The 25297-nt window shown below is 38.2% G+C and overlaps 1 protein-coding gene across 7 annotated transcripts in view; it reads right to left on the bottom strand.

The window, feature by feature from the left end:
• The window catches only part of LOC106093416 (band 7 protein AGAP004871), a 302264-nt gene that overhangs the window by 35149 nt on the left and 241818 nt on the right, over nt 1-25297 (bottom strand). For all 7 annotated transcript variants that reach the window (XM_059369381.1, XM_059369276.1, XM_059369238.1 and 4 more), the window contains one exon: nt 6684-6887. In XM_059369381.1, the coding sequence (XP_059225364.1) occupies nt 6684-6887 (204 nt within the window). The remainder of the gene's footprint in view (nt 1-6683; nt 6888-25297) is intronic.

Here is a 25297-nt window from a genome sequence, read left to right as displayed (position 1 = left end):
ATGTATTCTCTGAAATTAATCGAAAAACCCCCTATGGCTTTTACCAAAGCTCAAATCAATGCCACATTCCAATTAGCAATGCATTTGCAATTTCAAATGCAAATCCATGCGAGAATATGGCGTTGTGCATTTGAGGCTTCATCGCCAAGGTTTCCAAGTCATTGAATTGGCAACGCAAGGCAAGGTAAGGTAAAGCGCATTTTTTGGTAAATTTAAATTATGAATGTGAGAAGCACTGAGATTATTGATGCGCAACGAATTCCCATTTGCCACAAATGTAAAGGTGATTCGTTACGCAGCATGTGGCAAAATTACGAATAACATAATTGGTGAAAATGTCAATGTCACTTTGGCATGGGCATAGTGGTTGCAAACATGAAACAGAAATGGGAATATAAACTGAAATGTATAGAAATCGAAAATATGATATATACAAAATATATACACAACAATAAAACAAAAATTTAAATAAAACACTGTATAATACCCTACACCTAACCTATGGGTGTAAATTTGTTAATTTTAGTTTATGAACGCCTTATTTAAACCGAATTTGAAGGACCACGACATAGATGATAAGTTGGGTAATAAATCAATTCGGACAAAGTTTCGGGAAAATCTGTGCAAAATTTAAATTTCGAAATCTGAACCTATTTAAATACAATTCACTACAAATATTGAAAGTCACATGAGAGTGCTTTGTCAAATTTCATAAGGAACGATTAAAAAATGACCACATTATTGCACTATAACTCAAAATCGAAGATATATCTGGAAACTACATTAACCGATTTCGATCAATTCCATATATTGTAGATAGTGAAAGCCATAGAAGAAGACATTGTGCACAATTTTGAGAAGATGGGTTAATAAATGTTTTGCAAAGGCTCTAGAAATGAAAAATAGGTGAAACGTATATATACGAAAGTTATATCTAAATTTCAACCGATTTTTATGTAAATCGCCAGTACTCTACGGAGTTATAAGAGAATTTTTTGTAACAAGTTTAGTAAGGGTCACATAAGAAATGACCAAATTATTGCAATATAAGTCAAAATAGGACGAACATATATATGGGAGCCATTTTCAAACCTAAACCGAATTCTAATCAACTTCCTACATAACTTGAGGGTCATAGAGGAAGTCCTTGTGCAAAATTTTAATGGTTAAACATTGCACTTGCAATGGCCCTAGAAGTGAACATCGGGCGATACATATATTATATGGGAGCTATATACAAATCTGAAGCAATATGATACGGTCTGGGCCCGAAGATTTATTAACGTCGATGACTCTCAAGAACAGTGCCAAGTACGGTTTAAATCAGTATATAACCTGGTTAGCTCCCATATAAACCGATTTGATTTCTTGAGTCCCTGGAATCTTAAATTTTTGTCCGATTTGGCTAAAATTTTGCATGTAGTGTTCTGTTATGACTTCTAACAAATGTGCCAAGTACGGTTCTTATCGGTTCATAACCAGACATAACCCACATATAAACCGATCTCCCGCTTTGACTCTTGAGTCCAGCAATTTTTGTCCGATTTGGCTGAAATTTTGCATATAGCGTTCTGTTAAGACTTCCAATAACTGTGCCAAATAAGGTCCAAATCAGTCTAGAACCTGATACTGCTTCCATGTGAACCGATTTTTTGATCATCCTTGTTCGGTTCCTAGAAGCTTTAATTTTTGGCTGGAGTGACAGAAGTTTGGTATGTACCGACCGAACTAAGCACTCTTTTGCTTGTTTTCAATTCCAATAGGCTTCGCCTCTATCCCAAAAAAGTAGTCTGTGCAAATTATCAGATGATCGAATGAAAAATAGCGATCTTTACTTTTATTACAATTTAATATGGACAGACAGGCAGACAAACTGATGGACAGACAGACAGACGGGCACTAGATCGAATCAGAACGTGGTTTTGAATCGATCGGTATACTTGTCAATGCGTCTATCTCTCTTCCTTCTGGATGTTACAAATAAATGCCCTTAGTTATGATACCCTGTCTCTCAGTAGTGGTGTAGCATGTAAAAATTATATACCCACCGACAGGTTTTATCAAAATATTAAATATAGCACTGTTGCGTAGTATATAGCAATGATATCTATTATATGAGAAGTAAAATTGCATTAAGCTCGGCCGCCCCGAACTTAGAATACCCACCACTTAGGGTATACATGTTAACCACCTTTAGCCATAATCTGGAGAAAAATGCAAATAAGTGAAATAGAGTATTGGTATGCATGGCAGCTATATAAAAAAATTGGCCGATTTGAACCATATAGGTCAAGGATGTCGAAAATCCTTACATAGGTCACTATCCAAAATTTCATGGCAATCGGATAATAAGGTTAAGGGCCTATAGGGAGATGGCTGCTTTATCCAAATATAGACCGATGGGGGTAATATTGAACGCAGATGTCGAAGGGTCTAACACAGCACACTGTGCCAAATTTCAGCGAAATCGGCCATAAATCGGGAGATCGGTATATATGGCAACTATATCCAAATATAGACTGATCTGAACCATATGGGACACGGATGTCGAAAATCCTAATATAGGTCATTATACCAAATTTCAGTGCAATCGAATAATATATGCTCCTTTTATGGGCTCAAGACCCTAAACCGCGAGATCGGTCTATATGGCAGCTATATCCAAATCTGGACCGATTGAACAAGGATGTCGAAGGGTCTAACACAACTCACTGTCCCATATTTCGGCGAAATCGGACAATAAATGAACCTTTAATGGGCCCAAGACCTTAAACCGAGATATCGGTCTATATGGCAGCTATATCCAAATTTGGCCAAATTTAAGAAGGATGTCGAGTGGCCTAACATAACTCACTGTTCCAAATTTTAGCGAAATCGGATAATAAATGTGGCTTTTATGGGCCATAGACCTTAAATCGTCAGATCCGTCTATATGGCAGCTATATCCTAAACATATAGCTGCCATATAAATCAAAATCCTAAACATAGTTCAATATACCAAAATTCAGCGCAATCAGATAATAAATGCGCCTTAATAGGCTCTAGACCTTAAAGCGAGAGATCGGTCTATATGGCAGGTCTATACAAATATAGCCCGATCCCGACCATACTCGGTACGAATGTCGAGGAGCCTAATGCAACATATTGTGCCAAATTTCAGCAAAATCAAATAATAAGCGTGACTTTAATGAGCCTTAGACCTTAAATCGGAAGATCGATCAAGATGGGATCTATATCAAGATATAGTCCGATAAGGCTCATCTTCAAAGTTTCATCTAATTATCTCTATTTTTCAAGCCTGTAGCGTAATTTCAACAGACAGACGGACGGACATGGCCAAATCGTCTTAGATTTTTACGACGATCAAGAATATATATGATCTGCCGCTTGCTTAGGTTAGGTTAGTTTTAAGTTACAGTCTACCATCAGACCGCAGGAACAGGAAGAGTAAGATGGCTTCTTGGACCTACCGGTGAACCATCCAGATTGCTTCAAAAAGACCAAAAACCTGCGAATGGTTATATACGCTAAATCAGACAAGTTCTTAAAGAAATGAGAACCTAAAGTGGAATTTCTTCTGACTGCCAGTGCGGGACATACACATAGCATAGCATATTCTATAGTCTCTTCTTCTTCGATGCCCTCACAACTTCTGCAAAAGTTGTTATTGCAGCCTTCAGACAGTCTGCATGTTTTTCAATCAGACAGTGACCTGCCATGACGGACACAATGACTGAGACGCCTGTTGTAGCCAGCGACAACAAAGCGGTACACCTCTTCAAGTCTACATTGGAACATATAATTTTGGAGTACTTAAAACCTGCACCTTGTGACCATTTGTAGTTCGTTACCCTTCAGGCCTGATCCTGAAACTTAGCGTACATGCCATGTTACAGCCTTCCATCAGACTTATATTGTGGTAATTTGTTGGCCTTGGTTCCGTGATACATGTAACTTATATATCGCAAGAGGCATTTCCACAGATTCCAGTTCCCCTCCAATGAGAAAGGCAGTTCCTTGTCTCGCATGCTCGTCTGCACTACAATTCCCTGGGATATCTGTGACCCGGCATCCAGGTGAATTTTGAACTATTCGCAGATCTCTCAACGAGAGCCGAAGGCAGTTTTTGAAATCAGAAATACGTTCTTCAGGGTTTAATTGGCTGTGTGAGAAGATATCTATGCCAATCGTCGTCATGACATTTCGCTTGATACACCTGCAGTGGCCGGCTAACGTTCTCGACATGATCAGTCCAAGTTCTTCAGAGTACACGCCAAAGCCCACCTCGTCGTCTAGTTTATAACCATCCATCAATGTTACTTCTATTACTTGGGATATTCTGTATTGTGGTACAGTACTTTTTATCAAAAAGCGGCTCAGACCATATGCTATCCCCACTGCCTAGAACATCGAACATTGTATCAAATACAACACATTATCCATCGTTGCATGTCCAAGGAAAAAGCTCCCTCAAACTCACAGCAGTGGTCGCAGCAATTTGTCTAGTCACAATATCCAGCATTAGCCATCCTTTGAATCCGTCTGAGTATTGAACAGCAGGTAAAGTAGACGAATGAAACTGGTTAAAAAATTTTCCCGCCATATAAGGTGCTTTCGAATATCGGCATTTTTATAGCTCAAAAAAGCCAAACAAAAAATGTTCTCAAAATGCTTAGGAGTGAGATTTCTGTTATAGTAATCCCGACACGGAATAGCTATGATCACCACTCAGGCTGCAACTTTGAGCTCCGACTTGTGTGGTATCGGGAAGCTTAGCTGAAAGCTACCGTGTGCGTCCACATGTTGCGGATAGTGGAAGCTTCGTTTTGATGTGGAGTAGCTGCAATGCGACCGCGGGCAGTCAGCGATTTCGAGAGGAGAGTCTCAGTGAGCAGTTAGGCAGCACTGGCTCTTAATTAAATACTGAGTGCCAATGATACTCTAGATGACAAGGCGAGTTATTTGTGTCTTCATATAACCAATGGCACACATCATCGTCTATTCCCAGGTTAGGGGCGGCTAAAGGCGAACGTCGGGTCTTGGAACAAACGACTCGCGTAGTCCTTGAGGGAGCTTCATCGCTAGCGGAGCTAGCGCTTTTTTGTGCGAAGGCCGCACTGACCTATAGCGCAACGACGGGCCGGTTCGTTTGGTTTGTCTGTCTGCGATCTTTATTTTGATCTTTAAAATCGTTTAGTGATTTTTCAATTAAAAAAACAAAATTTAAAAATTTAAACAATCAAAGCGCTTGGAGTCGGTGTCGAGTCAAAATTACTCGACTCCGCAGCCCTGCCTGGCCAGATGGAACTTAAACAAGTGAAAATGTTTCGAATTCGACGGGGCCGAATCTGAGGTAGCCACAACCTTGGATTTGTATTTGTATTTGAATTATTTTGTATTCAATCAAATCGCGTATTAATTGGGGCTTCCAGGGATTGAAAAGTCAAATCCAGGGATCGGTTTATATGAGATATTGGATATTGAAAACTGACGCTCCTAGGGGCTGAAGAAGCCAAATCCAGGGATCGGTTTTTATGAATGCTTGCATACTGGCACGGATATTGGAAGTCATAAAAAAAGTTTCTATGACAAATTTAGGCCAAGTTGGATCGGTTTATATGGTGGCTAATCAGTTTATAGACCGATTCAAATTACACTGGAAATCATAACGGAAGTCTGTGTGCCAAATATCAGTGTACTCAAAGTTCAAATCCGAGGATCGGCTTAAATGGGGGCTATATCAGTTAATAGATCGATTCGGACCATACTTGCCACCAATGTTGGAAGTCATAACAGAAGTCCTTGTGCCAAATCTGAACAGATGTGTGCAATGCCTACATCAATAACAAGTATCTTTCCAAAATTTGAAGCGGCTAGCTTTACGCGCTTCAACGCTATCGTGATTTCGACAGATGGACGAACACGGATAGATCAACTCAGGGTGCAAAGACGATCAATAATATATACACTTTATGGGATCGCAGATCATTATTTCGTAGTGTTACAAATAGAATGATTTGATAGTATACCTCCCATTCTTTGGTGGTGGGTATAAAATCTGCTAAAAATTTGATTGGTACACGACGTGGTGCATAGGGTTAACAATAAATCCAATATCTTGGCTACAAATTAAACTTTTCGTCGTTTAGTTATTTCTTTTAGTTATCCTTTAATGGTAAGCTCTCGGTGCTTTGATAACTTTATTATTAAAGTAGAGCAAATAAATCATTAAATAAAAAAAGAACAAAAAAAACTGATTTAAACATATTTGTTCATTTTTTGTTTAGCTTGCAACCACTGTGCTCAGTTATGACAATAAAATGGTAATGACACATATTCTACGTCTTAAAGATATTAAAATTTTATTTATTAGATAGGGGTATGTAGTTTTAAGGTTTTATTTTTCATGAGTATTTTGGAATGGAGCTAGGAACACAGGTGTTTTTAATTGGACTTTGAAGGAATAGAAAGCTCTACTGGTACTTTTGGTTTTTTTTTCAAAAGGGGAATATGAGGTGTGAACATAAACACATGTGCACATTAGGAATCGGGTACTAAAGAACTACCGTAATGTGTTTGTGTAGGATACATACGGTGGGAGTTTCAGGGTGCTAATGATGAGTGTAGTTGTAGTTGTGTTTTTTTGTTGTTTAGTGGTTGTAGTGGTGTAGAGTTATGCTTACCTGCATTGAACCAGATATAGATACTCGTTCGCTTAGTATCTCATGCAAATGCCGAGTTCCCATTGTGTTTCGTAGAGTAGTCTGTGCCAATAATCGTGTCGAGTGGTGAGCATTCTCCACGTTCGCTATAGAAACTGTCGCATTCGAAACGCGATAGTAAACCACTGCATCCACCGAGACCGTCACACTATCCTTAGTCAAAACCTACAAAATGGGCCGCAGTGGCGATTTTTTTTTTTGATGTGTGTTAGTTAGTTGTGCTTGCCACTTTCTGTGTAGATGGATACGAGATGTACACGCAAGGACATGCATGTATATATGAGTATCTGTGCAAGTTATTTTTAAATACATGACTTGAATTTTTTGTCGTAAATTTTCCAATGATAATTCCTAGTTTTAAGCACAAACACCCATATAGACGTCCATGAAGTCAGACAGACATACAGAAACGCACACACGCACAGAAAAAGGACAATAACAAAAAAGTTTGAAAAATTAGTTTTACCAAAAAAAAAGGTCCATATATAACAAGTTTTGTTTATTTTCATATTTTCGTTTTTTTCCAACGTCGACTTTTGTACGGTCCTTTTGGTGTGTCTTTTAAGTTTGTACACAACTCAATGTGGTTGTTAAAAGTCATTTGCCTGCCACAGAAATTTTTTCTGTTTCATTCCTTTCAGCAGATGTCAGCGAGGTTCGCCCGAGATTCGATCGTTTTTGTGACATTTCAATGGAGAAGTACACAAGAAACATAAATAAAATTCAATCTATTTTGCATATCCTTTTCATATTTTTTTTTGAACAGCGTCCAGCTGCACCCAATGCCTGGCAGGGAGCTTAAGTGAAACACAAATGGAGACACAACAAAAATGCTTGGAATTTATTTTGCTTTCTATAGCATTATATAGCTGAGTTACATTCATATCTTGTGAAGTTATAGTGCTCAGGCTACAGATGAACAAGAATTTTTACGCTGAAATAGTTCTTTATAGGAAAAGATATTAACAAACTATTTTTCCAGTTTTCTTACAAATGCCATAGATAAAAGCCAAGAAAGAAAAACTAATTGAAAGGTTGTCCTGAATAGCTAACAAATGCTCTCCATGCAGGGGGAGAAGATTTGGTTGTTTGATTATACACTCGAAGAAAAAACAACAACTTTGGGATAAAAACATTTTTATAAGATTTGTATTACCATTATGCCTTGCCTATTTTGTATTCTTATCATAGAAAATTAATCTTTAAAAATAAAAAAACAAAATTAATCTATGAATTACTGATTGGAGTAAAAGGCTTATTTCGTCACCTCCTGATAGGTAGGTACTTTTTCGGATTTAGAATAATAGATCCGAAATTCCAACCATCGCAACCCTGAACAAACGTTACACTGCAGCTTTAGCAAAAAACAGAGTAAATGCGGTTAGTGATAAGTTCCGTCTACATAATTAAGTTCTACATAGTAATCCTATTCTGGCTTAGCTGTATGTCGAGTTAAGTATCCAGATCCAGGAACTCTGCGACTGAGATGGGGTGCGTCCAAAGGGATCTGGGTCTGAGTCGAGTGGGTCTGGCTGGACAGGTTAACAGGTGGCGTGTGTCGTGTGGCCGCTGGTCACAATCGGGACATGAATCTTGCACGTTAGAAATAATCCTTGTTCTGTAGGAATTGAGGCGGCTGCATCTGCCGGATCGTAATTAAGCTAGAATAACTCTGGTTTGCCGGGGGAGGAAGAAATTCTTCAGGTGCAATGGCAGGCGATCGTTTTTCAAGGACCCTATTCGGACGGCAGCTATTCACCGCATCTGCTATTGTGTCTGCATTAATGTTGTATGCACCAGCTTGATATGCCGTTTGATTTAGAGGTTCTTTCTTGTAGTGCTGAACCTAGCGCTCTATATCATGTGGATCTACCTTAAGGCTCTGGGCATTGGATTCCTATCCACAAGATGATGATTTGGATGGTCCCTGCGATAACAATCCAGAAGGTATTGTATGGACAGAATGTATTGTAGTTATGTCTTCGTACGGGTAGGTTCTTTGTCTCCTGAAGGAGATGGTCCACATGAGAACTGAGGAGATAGCCCGCCGCAATTGAAGGGCGACATTCTGACAAATTTGAGTATTATTGCACTTCGTGTCACAGAGCTGACGAGGCCACACTGGCGCTGCATAACTTACCGCAGACTTAGCGCAAGGTTTCTGTGCCAGCACCTCAAGTGCTGCCGGCAAGTGACTTGAGAATCTTATTTCTACTTTTGACTTTATCGCAAATTGCTGTGGCACGTGGGGAGAATGTGTAAGCTGACAAATATGACGCCAAGTATTTTGGGACACTTGATGGTCGGAATCCTTTTACCATCGACCTTCACATTATATATCTTAAGCGAATTTGTAGTGAACAATGTGGCTGAAGATTTGGTGGCAGATATCTTCAGATCTCTTGCAGCGAAATATGAGGCAAGCTCGTTGACGTAGACCGCAAATGTCAACAATGGATAGGGCGCCTGATGCCATGCTCGTACAATCGTCCGATTATGATACGATCTTTATGCCGTCTGGAGGGGGTGGAATGGAGGATAGGTAGAGGTTAAATAGTGCAGGAGATATCACTCCGCCTTGGGGAACTTCCTATTTCACTTTACGGTGCTTCGACTTCTTATCCCTAAATTTCACAAATGAATGGCGACCACACAAATAATTCGCGATCCAGAGTTTCAGGCCTGGCTGACCGTGTCGAATGCCTTCGATAGGTCCAGTGCCACGAGGACCGTCCTATCACATGGCCTTGTCTGATTGAAGCCACGGTAATGCAAAGCAGTTGTTGTGCTCTGCAGTCTTCGAAATCCATGCTGATGTTCGACGAATGGAAATTCATCAACGAGGCTTGGGCGTCTTGGCTACTAGTGAGAAAAGGGAGATCGGTCTGTACGACTCGCCCTTACTCGTGGCCTTTCCAAGCTTCGGTAGCGCCAACACTCTGCCCATTTTCCAGACATCGGGTACTATATGCATCTACCACTCCAGGTTGATGCAGTTTCTTCAGCATCAGTGTAGAGATTCCGTCGGGGACTAATGCCTTTGTTGACTTGGCGCTTGTAATTTCGTCCACGTTAAATTGTGATAGATATCCTTCGTCGGAGAGACCACGCATACGACGAATGGCTCTCCTCCTAGCTTAGTCAGTCTCGGGATGCACTATAGATTGACGATAGAGCAACCTGGGTCCGGGATTTACTTAACATTAGGCCAAAGCTTGCCTAAATCGGTACCTTAGTTACATTGCTCCAAGTGTTCCAGCCACAAATTACGCTTATGTTTGCTAGTACCATTGTCTTCGCCGGGAAATTGGGCAGCACTTGGGGTATTCGTTCGGCTGGTATAAAACAAGCGGCTGCTGCGATAATGATGTCGGTATTCCTTCTCAGGACAGGGGTGTCAGTTCGCTGATACGGCGATAGGTGTATTCTCTGAAGCCAATCCATTCGACCTCCTTTTGATTGATAAACGTTCGGCGTTCAGATGTTATGAAGTCGGGTAGTCGGTAAATCGATGGGGGGCATCCTCATTCACCGTGTAAAACGTGGTGCCTTCAATCTGTTTTGCCAAAGATATGGCCCACTGGTTTTTACCTAAGTGAGAATGCCGATTATGGCCAGACAGTAGGCCACTCCTGTCGGACCTATAAACTTAGCCACGGAAGAGGTTGGGGGGAGTCCGACGACGCTTGTGAACCACTGCTGTCTATATTCGCACAGCATCTTGCAACATATTCCTGTAGTAACATGAGGCAAGAGCAAGATCGGAAATGTTCTCACTCCATGGGCCGGTTACACCTCAAAGACGTCTAACGATGAAGGAGGCAGTTCTGGCAATCTGAACAGGTGTTCTTTTCAACCGCAGCAGGGATCAGAAGCGTGTAGAGAACGCACTCCGGGATGTGCCTCTCCCATGACGAAAAAAGAACGAATACGTTCACTGAGGCGGCAGCCCTTGCAGATGAATCATTTCTTCAGGTCAACTCGGTACGTACATCCGGCTGCCATAGGATAAGGACGGCCTTAGGTTATTACAAACAGATGTAAGGCCTTCTCTCAGCATTTTGGGCACCGGGCTATAAGGAAGAAGGGTAAACGTAATGGCTAGAAGGCTGCCGTCAATAATCATGGTGAAAGCGAATGCTTTCAGGCGATAAGGGCTGGGCGATGTCGTTACAATACGATGCTTATACTGAGGGAAGGTCAGAAGAAGATCAGTATGGCTCTCGGTATCGTAAGAGCTATTGCTGCACCTATGCATGAAGCATTTTCTCTTCCACTGTACGGCTAACATAGCTGTTGATAACAGATTCCGAAATCTAGCTGAGGATGCGATATCAGGCCTGTCCCGACTTGAAGATATACAAGGGAAAATGAAGAACCTGGACTTCCTGCAAAATATTTGTTTGAGGCTACTTTTGTAACCTCAAACTAATGTTAAGGTCGCCCCGGTAGCTGAGGACTGAAATTGTCTAAATGAGTCTGTTTGGAAATAGACTGCCACTCATACCTAAGCTAACCTACCTTCTTTTGCACTATTTAGAGCCCACAATAAGCCGAGTGCTGGATTAGAAGTATGCCCATTGTGGCATGGGTAAATTTAAATTCTTAGCCTTTTCTCAATCTTACCAAACCTAATCAATGTGACCATATGGGAACGGGTGGGTACGGTAGAAGTTTTAGACCGCATTTCTCAAACGACATCTGACGTCGAGTGTGAACTCAAATTCCAAGGACTTAGAAATAGATGGAAGCAACCCTAGCACAAAGGTCGCCTAGGAGCTATTGCCACACGGATGTCTCAAAATTGGGGGGAGGGAGAATACATTGTAGATGTAGAGAGGGAGTCTAATATAGCTGATCATAACACTGTCCCTTAAGCCGACTAGATCCAAGCGAACACTAAATGCATGAACTGATATATTGTTAAAACAAGACCTACGTCAGTGAATGTGCCCACGGATAGGCAAATGACTATTGAAGGGAGCTGGGGAAGTTAATGACCCTTCAGTTTTTAACAAGTAAAAGCGTGTTTAGTTCGGCCGGTCCAAATCTTGGGTACCCATCACCATGGAAGAGGCGAAAATTCAGGCTTCTTAGGGCTGAGGAAGTGAAATCCGCGGATCGGTTTATATGGGGTTATAACTATTTAAAGACTGATTCGGATCATACTTGGCATGGTTGTTGGAAATATCTCAAGTCCTTGTTCCAAATTTCAGCCAAATCGGTTAAAAATTGATGTTTATAAGGGTTCAAGAAGTCAAATTCGGGGTCAGTTTATATAGAAGCTATATCTGTTTATAGACCGATTCAGATCATATGAGGTACGGATGTTGGAAGTCATAACTTCCAATCGGATGAAAATCGAGGCTTCTACGGGATCAAAAAGTCACATCCGAGGATCGGTTTATATGGAGTCTATATCTGTTTATAGACCGAATCGGATAGATGTTGGAAACCAAATCATAACTCAAGTCCTTGTTCCAAATTGCAGCCAAATCGGATGAAAATTGAGGCATCTAGTGGCTTAAGAAGTAAAATCGGGTGATTGGTTTATATGGAGTCTATATCTAAATCTAAACCGATTCGACCCATTTGTAATCCGCAATGACCTACATCAGTAAGAAGTATCTGTGCGAAATTTCAAGCGGCTAGCTTTGCGTATTCGACCACTATAGTAATTTCGACAGACGGTCGGACGGACATGGCTAGAACGACTCTGAATGTTGAGACGACCCAGCATATATTACAAAGTTTACTTCATTTGGCTGTCGAGCCATTATGGAATGTGGAAAAATGAAAGAACAACAATAAACTTGAAAAACGCGACCGGAGTTAAGATCATGGGCACGGTACAATCCGAATTAATACCATGTTATGTCGCAAGGTCAACAAAAATCCTTTGAGGGGGATAAACACCCGTCCAAGACGAAGCAGATAATAAGAGAGAATCTAAAGCAGGCTAGGTGCACCTATTCAGGATATATTCGTATGCGTCCAGCGTGTATATAGGGCATGTGAAGAGGATCAAGAGACATTAGACCTATTTAATTGCCTAGATTTTACCCCCACTCAGCGTTTCCACAGTTTGGGATCGGATATTATACCTGAATTTAACTAACTTAGGGTTACAGAATGGAAGAGGATTAAGGAATATATAAAAAGTAGAGAATTTTTAACTAGGCATTGTGATGAAAGGGGAAGTTTTACAATACTCGTTGGGACATTCATCACAAAGCTCTCTATACAGGAACGAAATAAAATAAATATAATGGACTGAGCTTAAAACCGTCGATATGAAGCCACCACGCTGGCAATGGTCTTCAGTATACTACGGTTGTAACATACTCCAAAAATGGTCTGTGCATGAACTTCAAACATCTGATCTATATTTATTCGGATCTATATGATGGCTAGTCCGTCTATCACAGCCGCACCGAGAACACTATCATCTGGTGCACAAAATGCAATGCTTTGGTTAATGCCTCTGCATATCGTGGCAAGACATTGTGCTGTTTCCTCACTGCATTGAGAAAACACAATCAATGACCCCAATGCTGGATATAACAGCAAGAATACATACGTTTTTCAAAAGTATGCAATCGGCAGGTTATCATCGCATTCTCAAAAAAACAAAATAAATACCATTTTATTGGGCTTAAGAATAGCTTGGTATCGTAATAGAGGTCATAAACAAGGCAGAACAAGTAAAAGCGTGTAAAGTTCGTCTTATTACATAAATTTATATTTCTGCGCAAATATTGTAGAAACATACTAACTAAATAAATTATTCGTTTGTTTCTCTTTCGAGTCTGAATTAAATTTTTTTGCCAGAGACTATGGGACGCGTTTCGTAATCTCGTTAGAATAACTCATCGGCCATATTATTTGTGAAGACTTCAGGGGCCTCCACATATGTTGCACTTATATCGTATTTATTGCGAAAGCGCAACTATGATATTATACCTGAATTTAACTAACTTAGGGTTACAGAATGGAAGAGGATTAAGGAATATATAAAAAGTAGAGAATTTTTAACTAGGCATTGTGATGAAAGGGGAAGTTTTACAATACTCGTTGGGACATTCATCACAAAGCTCTCTATACAGGAACGAAATAAAATAAATATAATGGACTGAGCTTAAAACCGTCGATATGAAGCCACCACGCTGGCAATGGTCTTCAGTATACTACGGTTGTAACATACTCCAAAAATGGTCTGTGCATGAACTTCAAACATCTGTTCTATATTTATTCGGATCTATATGATGGCTAGTCCGTCTATCACAGCCGCACCGAGAACACTATCATCTGGTGCACAAAATGCAATGCTTTGGTTAATGCCTCTGCATATCGTGGCAAGACATTGTGCTGTTTCCTCACTGCATTGAGAAAACACAATCAATGACCCCAATGCTGGATATAACAGCAAGAATACATACGTTTTTCAAAAGTATGCAATCGGCAGGTTATCATCGCATTCTCAAAAAAACAAAATAAATACCATTTTATTGGGCTTAAGAATAGCTTGGTATCGTAATAGAGGTCATAAACAAGGCAGAACAAGTAAAAGCGTGTAAAGTTCGTCTTATTACATAAATTTATATTTCTGCGCAAATATTGTAGAAACATACTAACTAAATAAATTATTCGTTTGTTTCTCTTTCGAGTCTGAATTAAATTTTTTTGCCAGAGACTATGGGACGCGTTTCGTAATCTCGTTAGAATAACTCATCGGCCATATTATTTGTGAAGACTTCAGGGGCCTCCACATATGTTGCACTTATATCGTATTTATTGCGAAAGCGCAACTATGATATAAATACCACATTACCCACCATCGACAACTCTGTCTTCTAGCTGTTCCCATCCCTATGCATGTGTTCGTGTAATGGCAGTTTTGTTGTCTAAACAATTACACTACTCCCATGGCATACACATGATTTTGTGCATATTTTGGAAGTTGTACCCATGGCCTCGAACGCTAGACAACGTCAACGGCTCTCTCTCTAGCTACGTGTGCCCTGGTTCGAATCACGGCCGGGCTCTGACGAAAAAAACTCCGATCATTGAGCTTGTCTCGAAAGATAAACAAACGCAAATTGTAAAATTTAAATGATCTTCGCCTCAAAAGGCAAAAAAAAACTTGTAAACAAATAATTTTTGAGTGTATAACCATTGCTTAGTTAGCATGACTGCAGGACATACCTTTCAATGAAAAGGAATGAAGTGGTAGAAACTTTGCATCTTTTAAAGCCTTTTTTCAATTTCAAAACATTTTTGTTAAACTTTCCTCTCGGGCAATAATTGTATCTCATCTTATCTTGAATGCAACTGAAGCATAAAGCCCAGAGTAGCAATTTTTAATGCCGTTTTATCTGTTCGGCTTCCTGTAGCATGTTTAATTTTTATGTACATTTTTGTTTGCTGAAATGCACTAAATAACCATTGTGGGCGTTGCGGTTTACTTCAACAACAAGGTGACCTAAGGGGTCACAGAAGGAGGTAGAGGAAATGGTGGAGGAGGAAAAGAGGCCTAAAAAATACTTTGGTCGGCATAGATGAAGGATAATTGGAAATGCCTTTGGACAAGGTTTGTTCTATGCTGATAAAGGCAGGCATGGAGAACAGAGCGTTAGGGCACATGAATGTTGGTCGGCTGCTTGTATGGCCTGGTTATTTGGTTGGGAAAGGAATGCATGTTAGCTGAATTCATGTACAATGCTTGAATGGCTTTTAAGGGGGAGGAAACTTACTATTTACACACAAACTTACTATGCACACACTACAAAATATTGTATGAGTTATCCTGTACAGAGGATTATTATCAACACCCCAGCGTCTTCATCTTCACTTTGGTGGCGATTATGATTATGACCATTGCCATCATAATCGTGCATGGTTCTAGTCCTCGTCTTCGTCTTCGTCCTAGTCATGGTCTTTGTCTTGTCTTTTAAGTTTTCTTTGTTGTGTTGTTGTTGCTTGTTTTACTTTTCTTTTCTTTTTTTTTCATTTCATGTTGATGCATTTTCTTGGGAATTTTGATTTACAATGACTACAGGGTAGATTTTACTCCTCTGAGAGTTTCACTTGTATGAGAGAACCACAATGGTAGTAGCAAAAAAAAATTTTTTACAAGTATACTTGGGGGCATGGATGATTTCGACCAACTGCGCTATAGCGATACGTGGAGGTTTAACTCAAATGTCTTCCAAGTTATAGTGTTTGGTTTAGCTTTTTTTCTTTTCTATTTTATTTGATTTCGGCTATAAACCCTAAATGAGACATAGACGATTTATAGTAGTTTTTGGCTTTTTGTGAATCACTTGCTGCTAGTGACATGTTGGCGTGGCAGTGCTAAGAGTCATATCCTTAAGGATATATATATAATTTTTTTTTTTTAACTTAGTGCAAAATTGCTTGTATGTGTCAACACCAAACAGATATCTAATGTCTGTAAGGAGGATATTCACTAAAACATGAAACATTTTTTGGGGGCGATGTTTATTTTATTGCTGCTTGGGCGTGGGAAGAAACATTTAAATTGAGTTTTAACACTCAACTAGAACATCAAGTAAATTGTGGGATATGTGGGTTACTATCTATTTCAATAACAGCAAAGGGTTGTGCTTTGCATAAAATCACAAGATCTGTTGCAATTTGTCCTAGGATTTTGTTTTTAAAAAGCCAAAAATGATAAAATTTTTTGTAAACAGGAAAAAAATTATTTGTATTTGAAAAGGTTCACCAATTAACTTTTTCTTCAACTAAAAAGTTCAGCAAATTTTCTAAGAAAATTGTCACAAATTGACTTTATCTCGGTAGACTTTTCTTTAACAAAAAGGCCAACAATAAAAGTTTTCTATAAAAAAAGTCCAACACTGAACTTTTTCTAAAAAAAAAAATACCAATAAACTTTACCTCTAAAAATGTTTACAAATCAACTTATTTTATAAAAAAGTTCACTTATAAACTTTTTGTACCAAAAAAGTTCACCAATGAAATTTTCTATAAAAAATTCCATCAATGAACTTTTTCTATTAAAAAGTTCATCAATGAACTTTTTCTATAAAAAAGTTCATCAATGAACTTTTTCTATAAAAAAGTTCATCAATGAACTTTTTCTATTAAAAAGTTCATCAATGAACTTTTTCTATAAAAAAGTTCATCAATGAACTTTTTCTATAAAAAAGTTCATCAATGAACTTTTTCTATAAAAAAGTTCATCAATGAACTTTTCTATAAAAAAGTTCATCAATGAACTTTTTCTATAAAAAAGTTCATCAATGAACTTTTTCTATAAAAAAGTACATCAATGAACTTTTTCTATAAAAAAGTTCATCAATGAACTTTTTCTATAAAAAAGTTCATCAATGAACTTTTTCTATAAAAAAGTTCATCAATGAACTTTTTCTATAAAAAAGTTCATCAATGAACTTTTTCTATAAAAAAGTTCATCAATGAACTTTTTCTATAAAAAAGTTCATCAATGAACTTTTTCTATAAAAAAGTTCATCAATGAACTTTTTCTATAAAAAAGTTCATCAATGAACTTTTTCTATAAAAAAGTTCATCAATGAACTTTTTCTATAAAAAAGTTCATCAATGAACTTTTTCTATAAAAAAGTTCATCAATGAACTTTTCTATAAAAAAGTTCATCAATGAACTTTTTCTATAAAAAAGTTCATCAATGAACTTTTTCTATAAAAAAGTTCATCAATGACCTTTTTCTATAAAAAAGTTCATCAATGACCTTTTTCTATAAAAAAGTTCATCAATGAACTTTTTCTATAAAAAAGTTCATCAATGAACTTTTTCTATAAAAAAGTTAATCAATGAAATTTTTCTATAAAAAAGATCATCAATGAACTTTTTCTATAAAAAAGTTCATGAATGAGATTTTTCTATAAAAAAGTTCATCAATGAAATTTTTCTATAAAAAAGTTCATCAATGAAATTTTTCTATAAAAAAGTTCATCAATGAAATTTTTCTATAAAATAGTTCATCAATGAACTTTTTCTATAAAAAAGTTCATCAATGAACTTTTTCTATAAAAAAGTTCATCAATGAACTTTTTCTATAAAAAAGTTCATCAATGAACTTTTTCTATAAAAAAGTTCATCAATGAACTTTTTCTATAAAAAAGTTCATCAATGAACTTTTTCTATAAAAAAGTTCATCAATGAACTTTTTCTATAAAAAAGTTCATCAATGAACTTTTTCTATAAAAAAGTTCATCAATGAACTTTTTCTATAAAAAAGTTCATCAATGAACTTTTTCTATAAAAAGTTCATCAATGAACTTTTTCTATAAAAAAGTTCATCAATGAACTTTTTCTATAAAAAACTTCATCAATGAACTTTTTCTATAAAAAATTCCATCAATGAACTTTTTCTATAAAAAGGTCACCAATAAACATTTTCTATAAAAAATTCCATCAATGAACTTTTTCTATAAAAAGGTCACCAATGAACATTTTTTATAAAAAAGTTCACTAATGAATATTTTCTATAAAAAAGTTCACCGATGAACTTTTTCTATAAAAACATTCACCAATGAACATTTTCTATAAAAAGGTCATCAATGAACTTTTTTATAAAAAAGTTCACCAATGAAATTTTTGTTCTAAAAGAGGCAACAAATGAACCTTTTCTATGAAAAAGATCGCCTAAGAAACTTTTCTTTTCTTATAGATGTCTTTTTAATCTAATTTAAAACGCTTGAATCTATAGCCCTTGTTTATAGCCGTATCTTATATTAAGTCGTATTTATTGGCTGAAAGTTCTCATTTGTTATAAATTGTTCTGATTTTTAAACATCGATTAAAAAAACACTATAAGTCGGAAGCAATTGAGCCATTAGAGGAAGGCGATGCAAGAAAACTACGTGGGAAACAGTTTTTCACAGTTTTTCGAAATCATCCGTTGAGAAGGTAGATGTATAGGAGAAGAGTTGTACGGAATAGAATTCATTATTAATGCGATTGGTTGTGGTGGGTGGTAAAATTACCCATTTCCCCAATTTATGAATAATGTGACATTGCGCATTTGGTGCCTCAATATGGTAATTGGGAATTTTGTATATACAAAAGTGATGTAGATGATAAAAAAACTCATAAGAATTCAGTAAACTTTAAGTGATGTACTCAACTATACATATTACATTACATACATATGCTTTTTAAGTATGTGTTACACTTTTGATTTTCAAATTGAACTTTTAAGTTGGAATAATAAACAGCCTAAACCACGCAAAACACAGACTGAAGAACTCGACATGTAATTCTTCAAAGGCAGAAAAAATTACATTATTTCAGTTTGCATGTATTATAGATAGATATTTTTTTTAAAATATTTAATTTATCACCAATTAGTTGGCATAAGCATTAAAAAAATGTTATAGTTTTAGTCAGTTATTTTTTGTTTTTGTTATACAATAAAAATTAAAAAAAAAAAATTACACAAATTGGTATACATATTCAAGGCCCAATAAATATTAGAAAAAAAGTAGAAAAATGCATAGCAGTACAGATACAATAAGATAATAAGAAGGTCAATTTGTATAGCTTCTGGATAATTCGAAAATATTCCTATTTTTTATTATTCATAAAAGTAATAACTTTTTAAGCTCCAATTAAAAACAAAATGCAATTAAAATAAAATGGAGTAATAATTTCAATTGAATAAATAAAGACAAACCAAAAGAACCAGCACGGTGCAGTTGTTTTGAATGAATTCACCGCCTATACTCGAAAAGGCACTAGCAGTTGCATTCAATGAATGCGAAACACAATTCTCTGGTGCCTGACTTTCCTTTTCCATTGCAAGAAATCTTCGATCATTAAGCTTGGCTCGAAAGACAACTGAACGAAAAACAAGTAAAAAGGCATTAAGTTCGGCCGGGACGAATTTTGCATACCCACCACCTCGGGTATATGTGTAAACGACCTTTCGTCATAATCCGGTGAAAAGTGCATAATTTCTGCTTCCATAGCACGGACATTGAGGAGCTAATAAATACAAATCACTGTTCAATTTTGGTTCAGCTATATCTATTGTTCAATTTTTGGTTCAGCTATATCTAAATAAAGACCGATCTGAACCAAATAGGACACTGAGGTCGAAAAGCCTAACATACTTCACTGTGTCAAATTTCAGCGAAATCCGACAATAAAAATGCCTTCTATGGGTCCAAGACCTTTAATCTACAGCTATATCCAAATCTGGACCGATCGGGGCCAAATTAAAGAAGGAGGCCTAACACAACTCACTGTCCCAAATTTCGACGAAATGGGACAGTAAATGCGCCTTTTATGGGCCCAAGACCTCAAATCGAAAGATCGGTGTATATGGCAGCTATATGCAAATCTGCACCAATCTGTGCTACATTGGTGAAGGATATCAAAGGACCTAACATAACTCACTGCCCCAAATTTCAGCAAAATCCTATAACAAATGTGGCTTTTATGGGCCCAAGACCTTAAATCGGCAGATCGGTCTATATGGGAGCAATAAGAAGTATAGCCCATCTTCGAACTTCACCTGCCTATGGACAAAAAATGAATCTGTGCCAAGTTTCATCTCAATATGACTGTAACGTGATTTCAGCAGACAGACGGATGGAAATGGCCAACACTGTGAGCTTCCACTTGTGTGGTTTTCATCGTTATCGCGGGAAACTAAGCTGAAAACTACCAGGAGCGTCCATAGGTTTCGGATGGTGGAAAGCTTCGTATTTATGCGGAGTAGATGCAAAAGCGGCCACTGGCAGTCAGAGATTTCGGGAGAGAAGTCTCAGTGGGGGGTTCGGTGGCACAGGCTCTTAATTAAGTACTGAGTGCTAATGATACTCGAGATGGCAAGGCAAGCGCCTTCTAATAAGCAATCGTCAACATCAGTGTCTGTTCCCAGTTTAGAGGCGGCTGGAGGCGAGCATCGAATCTTGGGGCAAGCGGCTCTCGACATCAAGGGATACATTTGCGATCCCAAAAAACCCATGCTGTTGGGGCACTGGGCCAGTAACCCGCCCCCGGAAAACTATAAGAATCACTCCGAGAAACAAAAAAAAAAAAAAATCAAAAATGAAGAAACGGACTTTACGACCCACTCAAACGAAAAACGGATCATGATCTGTAGATCTGCACATGGAATGTCTGAACTCACTTTAGAGAAGGTGCAGTATACGCACTGACGCATGTATTGGAAAATTGGAAAAGTATAAGGCAGATATTACCGCAAGCAGATATTACAGGAAGTGCGATGGACCAAAAGAGCCGTCACAACCACACCAATGGGCCATGACACGAGCCACCTTTTTAGTATGTCCGCTTATGACGATGAACGCCTGGGTTTAAATCCCGTGGTAAAGATCAGAAACATTTTCTGCGGTGGTTATCCCCTTACTAATGCTGCCTTCATGTGAGATATCCTGCCCTGTTAAAACTTCTCTACCAAGTGGTGTCGCTATGCGGCACGTCGTTCGGACTCCTTGCCATTGAGCTAAATCTTTAATCGGACTGCACTCATTGAGTATCCTCTGTCCCTAAGTGGAATGTTCGTGGGAAATTTAGTAGTATGATACGAGCCATGCAGTTGACTGCGAATTTGTGGATAGTCGGAGATTGAAACATCTTGTCTCCAGGTTTACTCCGGTGGATGAGAAGCTAACGACATCCCAAAAAGGCCAAATTATTTAACATCAGCCTTATGTATGCCCATGACCCGACAGAAGAAGGGGGCGAATATATTAAGCATATATTTTACACGAGAGAATACAACCGCTGCCCCGCCGATGATATTAAAATTGTTCTGGGAGATTTTAATGCGAAGTTAGGAACGAAAATATTTTTGTTTCCACAGTTTAGCCTCTCCGTCGCGTCAAAAACATGGTAGTTAGCAGTAGCAGATTTTCACATAACAAAATTCACACAGCCACATGGTTGTCCCCAGATCAAGAAGTCGGCAACCAATTGATCACGTTGTAATAGATGGAAAGCATTCATCCAGCGTGTTAGATGTAGGTGCGCAAGAATATTGATTTCTGCTTTCAAGACACACTAACAATCATAGAGTATTTCAAGAACTGAACTCTTCGTTTAAAAATACAACATTGTTGAGGCAACTGAGAACTGAGTCAAACGGATAAACAAGACACCAAGTAACGGTATGAGTTAATGAATTAAATGAGTCCTTCAGCAAAAGAAATATTGATTCGGGTACATTTTGCTTCAGATAAACTACAATTTTTGTTGTCGTCTGTCAACGTGGTTGATTTGGCAAAAACATGAGCATGGGTATGCAAAAGATTTGTGTCATCAGTTCATATTTTGAAAATGACAGCGGGACGCTTTCATATACAGCGAGTAATTTTTCATAACTCAATGTAGCGGCGATGAATTCGAGATAAAACTACTGAACTGAATGGTGGTTGTTTTTATCGACTCAACAGCAACTTGTTCGTTTTACTCTATCTTCAGTGGCTTGCTATTCAGTAGTCTTGAAATACAACATCATGTGGGTTCAGTGTTTACAAGTTTGGCAAAAATGGTCACCAGTGACTTTGATTCGGATTATTATTAAAGGTTCGCTCCCATTTTAGCGTGGCGAGAAAAGTACGATCTGACTCTGCCCGTAAGCTGGGCATTGAAAAGCTGCAAACATAACAGATGGCAATGGCATACGCCACTTGACTGATACTTGATGAATGCACTGCTTGTCCCGTTGATATAACGGCGCAGTGGTAATCCAATGTCCACTCCTTGGATAATGCCGCGAAATCTGTACTTTGGTACTAGAAGCCTCCCTCAAGAAACTCATGGTATGACCATTAGTGTCAAAATGCTGAAGCCAAAAATGCGGCATACAGAGCAACTCTGCATTCAGTAGCAACGCGCCCGATGAAGGTGAGTTATCAGGAGAAAAGGAGTGAGGAGAAATATCTACTCCGCAGAAAAAAAGTAAATGGATGGAGATGTATAGGAATCAAAATGAAGTCCGGAAATTTTACCAAAGAATCAAACATCGAATCGATGGCTTTGGTACAGACACACCTTCCTGCAGAGACGAAGAAGGAAATCTGGTAACAGATCCAAATAGTGTGCTTGGGATATGACAAGAACATTTCTCACAGCTGCTAGTGTCCGACCATGGCTGCGAAGAGGGTATCGAGTGTTTAACTCCTAGTCTGAATGCGGTTCAAGTAGCAGTGAACCGACTGAAGAACAACATAGCAACAGGAGCCGATGGGTTGCCCGCTGAACTATTTAAGACCGTAGGCGAAATGCTGATGAGGCGTATATATCAGCTTGTCTGCGCGATGTGGCAAGAAGACCACATTCCCGATGATTGAAACCTTAGCATGCTATGTCCCGCACACAAATCTGCACTTTGGTACCAGAAGTCTCTCCCAAGAAACTCATGGTACGACCAAGAAAGTCAAAATACTACTGATAGATAGATAGACCAGCATTTTACACCGCTCAAAATCCTGAGAAGAACAGGTAAATTTTTACAATTTTTTCGTTGACTACAAAGTCCACTTTCGACGGCTTTATAAATTTAAAGATATTTCAAGCCATGTCTGAGTTTGGTATCGCTGCAAAATTAATAGGACTCTGTAGGATTACACCTGCTGATTCACCGTCCTCTGTAGAAATAGGAAATAATCTCTTAGAACCAAACAATACCAAACGAGATTTCAGATCTCGTGTGATCTCTTTAATAACCAGCTGGAGAAGATTATACGAGATGCAGATGTGAATAGGTAAGACACACTACTCGTAAGGAAACTCATGCTACTCGCTTATGTTAACGACATCGGTCAACGAGAAAAAATATCCCAGTAGAAATGAATATGCGCATAGACGACATATTGGTGAAGACCAAGAGATCGGTCAAATATCAAGGGATCCGACTAGATACAAAGCTGACCTAAGCAGAGAGAATCCGGCGGGCGACAACAAAGGCCGCGATGATAACGACGCAACTCAGCCGACATAGGTGGGCCTCTACCGAGCAGGGGCAGACTCGCGAAATACCTGCATAGAATGGGCAAATGCTCCTCTGGCAGGTGTATTTATGAAGAGCTAGAAGTTTCAGACATTGTGTAACACACATTCTTCTACTGCGAGAGCTGGGTTGAAAGACGCAGGGAATTGGAAACAGCGATTGGTGACCTGAGACAATAGTCCAGAGGACGCTGGAAGACGAGAGGGAGAGGGATGCGGTGATGTGATACGCCGAACAAGTACTGCGCAGGAAGAGGATAGACCGATGCGAAGCTACGTAGAGTAAAAATGTGTAGTTCTGGACGCAGACACATTGGCAATAATATGCATAATCAACAGATATGGGGTCCACCTCGAAGTAATGTGAAAGCAGTTCCGAGGTGATACCGTTGATAATAGAGTCCGGCATAAGGCGAGAGACGTATTCTTCACATGCGTAAAGAATTTTCCTTTTCTGACCCGCAAAAAAAAATGAAAATATGGTTCCGAAGCATGAGTACTGTGAAAGCAGACGAGGCAGTGCTTGGATGACTTGAGAGAAAGATTCTTCATAAAATTTATAAACCAGTTTGCATTAATGGAGAATATCCGCATCGTATGAACCACGAGCTGTATGCCGACGTCAGAATGCAATGATGCTGGGTCATGTTGTCATAGTGAATGAAGAGCTCCGGCGGAGAAATCGTTTAAAGGCGATCACTGTGGTACACGCAAACCACGATGGCCAAAAGTTCGCGGGAAAGATCAACTGCTGAAATAAATTTCGAAACTTGATATCAGAGGTTTTAGAATAAGCTCAGAAGATTGAGGAGCATGTGACGCTATTCTCAATTAGTCTTGTAGGACAAATGTTCTGTCATAGGCAGTTAAAGTAAATCAAGTAGATGTTCTAAATGGAAGGATCGAGTGCATCAGTGAATCTTGAGGGAAATGTTCAGACTCGTATCTAGTTACAGATGTCTTTGCAGTAACCTAAAATTTTATAACAACAAAATTATGAATAATATTTTAGTCTCAAAAGTTTATTAAATTATAAAATTATATTAAAATATATTTTTTTTAAATCTTCAGAATTATCCAGTTAAGTAATTAAAAAACTTAATAAATGCTCAGTAGCAACATCTATTTCAATCAAACTTAAAGCCAATAAAAGGAAAGGAGTTTTTAATATTTGAAGCATTCGATTTCAGCTTTTAGAGTTAAAAGACTTGGTTTTTGTTACTAGAATGTGGTATAGCATAGATTTTTGGGTGGAAGGAGAGAGTCTATAGATTTAGTTTTATGTCGCAAGAAAGTGTTTCAAAGGAGTTGTGTTATTAGGCGGTTTAAGTGTTCGGAAATTTTTGTTACTACATCATATATATTTCATTGTTAATACAACTACATGGGAGGGATGTAAAAAACTAAGTGATAGTGTAGTAGTAGTAGCAAGAATTCTGTGCTAAGAACAGGGAAACTACTTCAACATTAATGACATCAACAACAATAAGAACAACAATAAATACCAATTAAATAAAAACACTGGGGTGGAATGTCATGCATAGGTTTTGATTTAAAGGTGATGTGTATG

Source organism: Stomoxys calcitrans, chromosome 1 (genome assembly GCF_963082655.1).
Source record: "Stomoxys calcitrans chromosome 1, idStoCalc2.1, whole genome shotgun sequence".
NCBI classification, from domain to species: Eukaryota; Metazoa; Arthropoda; class Insecta; order Diptera; family Muscidae; genus Stomoxys; species Stomoxys calcitrans.
Note: the sequence above shows the minus strand (reverse complement) of the source record. Positions and strands in the feature narration are given on the sequence as shown.